Source organism: Lipotes vexillifer, unplaced genomic scaffold, assembly GCF_000442215.2.
Source record: "Lipotes vexillifer unplaced genomic scaffold, Lipotes_vexillifer_v1.1 scaffold1201, whole genome shotgun sequence".
Lineage (NCBI taxonomy): Eukaryota > Metazoa > Chordata > Mammalia > Artiodactyla > Lipotidae > Lipotes > Lipotes vexillifer.
Genome location: NW_006783542.1, coordinates 1661231 through 1669485, shown reverse-complemented (window position 1 = coordinate 1669485; position 8255 = coordinate 1661231). Strand labels below are relative to the sequence as shown.

The window sequence follows — 8255 nt, the reverse complement described above, 5'->3', positions numbered from 1 at the left end:
AGGGACCCGGGGTGCCCCGGGGTGACAGGCTTCTTCAGTTCCCCGACCTTGGATGGGTCGTCGCAGCTCTCGGGCCGCTCCCGCCGCCACTTGGCCGCCCCGGGCTCCATCTTCAGGCTGCCGCTGTCGTACTCCAGCTTTCTGGGGGCCTTTTCCTCCGATTCACTGAACCAGTTCAGCGCGCTCTCTGCCAGCGAGCGCTTCTCGGAGTCCGTGCGCAGCTGGAGATGAGAGAGGGCAGAGCGGACGCTCAGCTGGGGAAGGGGGCACTGGGCGGAGGGAGGGACTTTGGCTGCCGGGTGGCCTGACCCTTCCAGAGCAGACAGTGAACCAGCCTTCCGCCCGCACCTCCAGGCTGCCAGAGGACAGCACACAGATCCCGGGCTTCTCTTCCTCTCCAGGTGGGACAGCACTTACGGGCATCCCTCCGAACTGGCACGGGCGCCCGACAGAGGCCCGCCCGCCAGGACAGCAGCTCACGCCTTAGGTGACTGCCCAGCCGCTAGGGATTTCTTTCCACCAGCTCAAGAAGGACTTGGCCAAGGGCACGTGGGAACCAATCCCACGGAGCAGGTGAGCGGACGTGCCACCCTGCGCACAGGCGCAGCCCGGTCTGCCCCGCGGTTCTCTTGCAGAAGGCGGCCTAGGCATCCGCGCTCGCACGTACCACTATGGTCGAGTTCCTGCGAGATGCCGTCGGCGTGGTGGGCAGGGAGTTGAGTGAGGAGCTGGCGATGAACTCTTCCGAGCTGAGGTTGTCAGAGGCATCACTGAGCCCGCTGCTGATGGAGCTGCTCTCATCCCAGCTGCGGGACAGGAGAGAAGGGTTAGCAGTCAAGACAGAAGCCACGGCGAGAACTAAAGTTCCCATAATGAGGGCAGGATGGCTGTACTCCAGCATACAGACCGGCCAGAAGGGGAAAAGCGTGGGGGTTAGTCCTGGGTTTGCCAGCAACGCAAAAAGTGATTTAAACTTCCTTGTAATTTGGTGATGTCCTTTCATAAAAGGAAGGGGCTACACAGGGAGCTCTACTCAACACTCTGTAATAACCTACGTGGGAAAGAATAGGAAAAAGAAAAGATAAACATGTTAGACGTACACTGAATCAAGCTGCCTTACGGCTAGAACAAGAACAACGTTGCAAATCCACTATACTCCAATATCTAATAAATATTACACTTAAATTAAAAGAAAAAGAAGGGACTAGCTGTATCTGGTCAAGGAAGATGTTATATCTCCTTAACAGAAAGGTGTATTATAGAGACAAGGTACTTCTTGGATCGATCTAATCACACAAACCCATTTCCCGTCCTATAAATAGCCTCCATTCTTAGAATTACTGTATCTTTATTTCTAGATGTGCTCTCTAGGTATCTCCCCTCCCTTTTCTAAATTTTTCCGCACCTGATAACCAGGGCCGGAAAAAGACTGATGTTTTCTAGAGCCGCTTAGACCTATCACTTCTCACTGCCCCCCTCTTTATCGGGTTCACCTCATCCTGGGACCGGGTCCTGCTTCTTAAGAGCATGTACCACTCTTCTGGTAAGTGGACCCACTTTAGGTGCCGCGGCCAAGCAGAGGGGCCAAATGTGTGCTGAATGGTTTCATTTCTCTGCCAATTGCTTGGAATGTCAGACTTGTGGTACCTGGGAGAGACTGTCGTTAAACATCTGTCTGTACGTCTGTATATCGAGAACCCTGGTCCGTATATTCAGAGAGCCTGACACAGCCTCGGTCACTCTCCCACAGTCGCTCGGCTATTGATTTTTGTGTTTGACAAGTTTCACAGTCAGAACGTTTATTCTTAACATCTGAACGAAATGCCTCCTCCTCTACTGTTCATCTCCTCTTGGACCATCCGTGCTTGCTGTCCCAAGTTTCTTTTTGGTCACACGTTATTTTCGAAGCTCAAATTCCATCTCCTACAACGTTTTTTCAAAGGTCCCATTTCCCAAGCCGTTCCCCATTTCTATCTCTTCCTTCTGGGCCCTAAAAAGTTCTTCAGAAATTCCGTGTTCAGTTTTAGAGCCTCAAACTGAACACGGGACTCTAGTAAGACTTTAGTAATTCCGTGGGAATTATCGCTAAACCCTCCCATCCGCGTCCACACTGAGTTTGCTCATCAGCTTCACATGTGTGCTTTAGTGGCTTAAGATGTTTTCCGCGAATTAGCTGGTATCTGGGAAACGTCTCCCTTTAGATTTATTTTGAGTTTCATATCATGGAACAAAAATCAGACACACAAGTCTTCTAAGTGCTTGGCCCAGATTTCAGCCGGCCTCCGTCTGATTTATTTGCTGGGAATAGGAAAGTGGGTGGTTTGGACGTTTGGCTTTGTCGCTCTGCAGGGATTAATCCAAATACATTGAGAAAGGGCAAAGAAAGCATGGGGATTAGACCACACTACAGAGTGAGCTAGACTTTATTACTATGAAATATGGCCATTATTAAATGACAATCCACCTCTTCTATCCCCACTTGTGACATATATTAAATCTCACATTTGTCCTGGGCTAAAATAACACCTCCCCGCAACACCACATTGTAGAGAACACATACTGAGCAGGAAAGATCAGTTCTGGTTTTAGGATCCTATCATCCTATCAGCTCTCCTGGGTCAAGATAAGATCTCTGGCAAACAAACAATTTCCATCGGGTCAAATACACAAGAAGCCTGTCCTTGCACAGAGATTAATTACGGGTAATCGAGGCTTTGGGGCCGAGAAAACGCCTATGGACAGAGGACTTTGCAGTCCACCAACCCCAAAGAAACCCTTCCTTTGCTCTGCGTTGACAGAAAGCCCACCGCTGAGACAGGGGAGGGGTGTTTATCTTCTCAGAGACTCAGTTCCTCCTGGCCCCAAAGACCTCCGCTCCCAACTCACAGACTTTCTCCTGTAGTAAGAAAGTTCCAGCCTAATTACTGGGCAAGGTTGGCTACAGGATTCGAAGGTTTCCTTCAATTTTTCCACGGACTGGAGGCAGGGCGGGGGCATGGCTCAGGAAGTAATGCGAGCGATGGGGAGTCATGGGGAGCGGCAGGTGAAGCTTTGCCCGCTCACCTCCTGCTGTGCGGCCTGGTTCCTAACAGTACCCGGTCCTCGGGCCCCAGGGGTTGGGGGACCCCTGACCTAGAGAAATTCCTTTGCAGGTCCTGAACAAAAGGGAAATTCTATTGTTGTCATGAATGAAGGGTTAAGCATGTCCATTGGAGGGAGCATATTTTAGGCTGTAGTCAAGACTCAAACATTATGTAAAAATATAAAGGGGAAAAGGAAAAACGCCCCTTTTCTGCCCTCCCGCTTTGACTTCTAGGGTAAGCACGGGTAACTTTTTTTGTGCTTCCTTCAGAGCACCCCCATGCGGCCCCCTGTCCGCAGCTGTCTGCCCTCTGCGTCGGGGACCACACCCCATGCTCTCGAGGCTCTTAAGTTGGAACCTCAGCCTCCTCTGTGTTGGTTTACATTCTTGTTTTAGTGAAGTGCCTCTTCCAGTAGGCTCCCGGAGAAGGGTGCTTGGGAAGTAAACTTTATAAGATCTGACACATTATGAGATGTCACTATGCTATTTTACGTGTGAGATTTTGGCCAGGCATTGAATCCTTAGCTGAAAACAATATCCTTTCAGAATGCAAAAGCATTGCTCCACTGCCTAGCTTCTACCGTTGCCACCCTGATTCCTTGTCCCTAGAATGTGACCTGTTTCTTTGTTCCCTTTCTGGAAACGTTTAGCATCTTCCCCAGTGTTATGAAGTGTCAGTAATGATGGGGCTTGGTGTGGGCTGTGTTCACTCACTGAGCTGGATACCTTCCTGGGCCCTATGCCCTTCAGCTCCGGGAAATTTTCTCTGATGATTTCTTTGATGGTTTTCTCCTCTCCATTTTTCAGTGCTCTCTTCTAGACTGTCAGTTATTTAGATGATAGATGTTGAGGTTGATATTCTGATTTTCTCTTATTTTCCAGCACTACACACACACACACACACACACACACAATTTTTTGGGCAGTGGCCTCAATTTTATCTTCCACTGCCTCCATTTCTGCTACCACTTTTCATTTCCAAGGGTACTTGTGAAAACACCGTCTCGGTCTTTCTCTCAAGGACACAAACTCTTCTTTTAACTCTGAGACATTCATTCACTCATTCATTCGGAGGGGCACGTTCACAATCTCTTTGCCTAGTTTCTAGCTCCAAGTTGCTTTTTTCTGTTTGTGTTGGTGACACTTGTGTGTTACACACCTTCTCGGATCTCTGACGACCCTTGGCTGTTTGCTCATCTGTAAGACTGGGACCCTCATCATAAGTTCTTTGGAAGCTCTGTGTACACAGGTAGGACTTGTCAGCGATGGCGTCAGTATAGGGAGATGCAATGGGACTGATTCATGTAAGTTTCTTCTCTGGGGCTGCTCAGATTCCCTAGAGATGAATCTCCCACCCTCCTGCCTGGAGGGAATGAGACCTGTACTCTGAGAGCTGAGCTGGGGAAGGTCCTGGGGGGGGGGGGGGAAGGCCCTGGGGGGGGGGGTCTCAACATTCAATATGAGAAGTTTCACTCAATGCTGGCTCAAAATCTAAGCCTTCACTGTGCCAGGAGCCCACGAGTGCAGAGACCCCTATTCTATTCCCTCCAGACTTTCCAGTCTTCTGTCGACTAGGGGAACGGCTGTAGCCTTCCTAGGAGGAGGGGTTCTGAGAGTCTGAGGGTTTCTTACATAAATTTCCAACCAGTCCTCCTGTTTTTAGTTTCATCTCTTCTCCCTCTAAAGGTACCTGATGTCACCGAGTCAGCAAAGCTTTTTAAGGGTCCCGGGATACAAACAGAGGTGCTGCACAGTTGTCCCCACTGTGGGCTTAGGACTCGCCTTCGAGCTGATAAAGCAGTTCACACCTGCCCTTCTGATCCCAGCTTCCCCGGATGTGGCTCCTGTCTCTCCCTCTAGTCTTTGTCCTTGTGGTTTTATGATTAAAACAAAATCCCAGGGCTTCCCTGGTGGCGCAGTGGTTGAGGGTCCGCCCGCCGATGCAGGGGACGCGGGTTCGTGCCCCGGTCCGGGAGGATCCCACGTGCCGCGGAGCAGCTGGGCCCGTGAGCCATGGCCGCTGAGCCTGCGCGTCCGGAGCCTGTGCTCCGCAACGGGAGGGGCCGCAACAGTGAGAGGCCCGCATACCGCAAAAAAGAAAAAAACAAAACAAACAAAAGCAAACCAAACAAAAGTTCGTTCAGGATTTTCCGTAACATCTTATGGAAAAATCTGAATGAACTTCTTGGACAGCCTCACACTACCGGCCTGTCCATCTTTTCTTCCTTTACGTTTCTCCTGCTTTTGCTCCGGTTGAGAGCCTAACGACCTCTCGGCTGAAGCCCTGTGAAAGGCTTCCATCCGCCCCCACTGTCAACAGAGTTTCCCCTCCTTCCAGGACACACTGAGTACCATCAGAAGCCCGACCCAGCACGTCCCCAAACCTTCATTACCTCCTCGCTGCTGAGACAATCGAATCAAAACTCTACATCCCGCTGTTGCAGACCGTCCGTGAGCCACTGTGAGCGTATAGCGTATGACAGCACGGATAAATGTCGTAGCCAGGCCCTCCGAATTCAAGTCCTGTAAACTCGGCTCGGGGTTAAGCTCGCTGTCAACGTGGCCAACATCCACCGAACTGACATTTACAGGGTGGCGTCAGCTGTATGGACACTTGACAGTGACTGTCCAGAGCAAAGAGGGGAAGAGATATAAATGAAACATGAAATCAGAAGCACAGACCAGAGACACGAGAGGACTCAGCGTAAGGGGTGACTTAGCTCTCGGACCAAATCCAGAAACACGGCCCCGCCGTGTAGGCCGCGGATCAGCACGATGCTCAGCCCTAGTCTCTGCTCCTCGTTCCTAGTCCCCTCGGGTTCCGCCTCGGTGGCCGGCGGGCTCACCTCACGTCTTTTCAGAAGCACAGGCCTGCAACGAGGAGCCGCTCTCCTCACCACTGTGCGGTGATCTGTGTCTGCAGAGGATTCTGGAGCCCTGGCATCATCACGGCACTTGACAGGGATGCACATAGACCCGACCTGCCTCCGTGGGCTTCCCCCCCAGCTCTGCATTTTGAAATCAAGGCCCACACCAAACAGCCAGTTTTCTGCGAGGCTTTCCGTGATCCTCCTTGTCAGGAGAAATCGCATCCTCTTTTACGTCCTCTTAAACTCATCTCTAGCTCCAGTAGAGCAATTCTGCCTTTAAGTAGTTATGTCCGTGCATCCCTTTGCTGGATTACCTCTTCCTGAGGGGTAGGACTGTGCCCCTCATACAGTGTCTGTACACGGCGGGCAGACTTGAACTCCTGGCTTGTGAAAGCAGGGATGCGTAAGCTCAGAGAAGGGGTTACGATTTGGAAATGCTACATAGCTGTTCTCTAAGAATGACTGGTAGTTTATTTCCAAAGAATCCTCGCTTCAGTGGGAACTGATAAACTTTCTCTTCGTAGAACTTTTAGATCTCTGCTTCAATTCTCCGTCTATTCAAGAATGTAATCCGCCTTTGCTACCAGATCCTTAAAAATACCTGTTAGAAATATTTGACAGGGACTTCCCTGGTGGTCCAGTGGTAAAGAATCCGCCTTACAACGCAGGGGACGCAGGTTCCATCCCTGGTCAGGGAACTAAGATCCCACGTGCCGCGGGCAACTAAGCCCACGCGCCACAGCCACTGAGCTCGTGCACCTCAACTAGAGCCCATGTGCTGCAAACTACAGAGCCCATGCACCCTGGAGCCTGTGCACCACAACTGGAGAAGAGAAAAAACAAAAACAAAAAAACGCTGCATGCCACAACTAGAGAGAAGCCCGCAACCAAGACCCGATGCAAAAATAAATAAATAAATCTTAAAAAAAAAAATTTGATAATCCTTGTCTGCTAATCCCAACAACAGAGTCATCTGTGGGTCTGCTTCTATTGACTATTTTTCTGCCAGTGATATATTTTCCCATTTCTTCACAGGTCTCATAACTGCTTATTACATGCCGTGTGTTAAGTGGATGGCAACATGCACACCTAGAAAACGACGTGCCCCTTCCTCTGTCAGGCTGCTAGGCCTGAGGGATGAGTCGGTCTCATCTGCGGTAGAGCTAGGTCCGTTGGTTAAGGTTGGTTCCAAACGTCTTGGGGGCGGGATCAAGGCTGTCCTTCCTATGGGGCTTGGGACGTGACCACGGTAAGACCCCAGAGATCTCTCCACGCTTTACAGCCCAGCTGCCAGCTTGCAGGGCCACCGAGTTCTCCTAGCTGGTGGTGGCCACCTCCGTGCACTCAGAGAAGGGCCCTGTGCCTTGTAGGGGGCCTCCTCCACGTTCCTGCCCCGCTCTTGGCTTCCTCTGTGCTGTGCTGCTTCCGGCTACTCCGTGAATGCCCCGTGCACCCCAGATGGGGAAGGGGTGTCTGTCCCATCTTTGTGCCCTGCCCTCAGTCATTGGCTCACGTCCACTGTGTGCTCTCAGGGAAGGCCCTGGGGGAAAGAATTAAGGGTGGGTGGGGACGTACTTGCTCTGTGACTAAGTCTCCTTGTAGCCAGTGCGCATGTAGCCGTTGAAAGTTTGTACAAAGTCCAGCTGTTTTCTCATCCTCGTGTCTGGCGGGTTAACCCTCTGCCTCCCGCCGGGCCCCTCAGATGAAAGCAGCCGAGCATTCTTTCTCTCCCAGGAAGGGTTCATCCTCTCTGGAACAGAGTCCAGTTAGAATACTTTGCATCTTTAGATACTTATTTTTTTCTTTCCTAAGTTATGTCTGTCACTTCTCCAGCTCCTTCTTGTTGGGTGGGAGAGGCAGTGTGTGGTGACCTTGTACCATTCCTTCAATAAATTTCTAAGCCCTCCGTCTAGGGCTGATCCCTCTGCTGTTCCCTTGCCCACTTCCTAGCACCGGGGTACATGGGTGCGCCCACCTCCTCTGTGGGACGAGAAGACGGACCGTGGCGGGGGAGGGTAGGCAGCTCAGCTGGACGCTCCCTGTGTGTCTGTGCAGGCCCAGGGCAGTGCACAGGGTGGGGCGCACTCTCCCCCTGGGAACAGCGCCAGCAGTCGTGCAGCTCTTGGCCGCCCCTCCCACACGTCTCCCCGCAGAACTCAAGTGGCCAAGGGAGTCAGAGGGCCAAGGGTGTGGGCTAGCGGATGGCAAGGGCGGGCCGGCTCATGGTGCACAGGAAAATTCCTTAGTTCTCCCCAGCCCTGCACGGTCCTAGGAAGGCAGACCCGAACACTGAACCGGCATTC

General features: G+C 51.7%; 1 protein-coding gene across 1 annotated transcript in view; it reads right to left on the bottom strand.

Moving 5' to 3' along the window:
- Positions 1 to 8255, bottom strand: part of NAV1 (neuron navigator 1) — a 132935-nt gene that overhangs the window by 33744 nt on the left and 90936 nt on the right. The window contains 2 exon segments of the mRNA XM_007456145.1: positions 1 to 221; positions 668 to 806. Coding sequence (XP_007456207.1) covers positions 1 to 221; positions 668 to 806 — 360 coding nt within the window.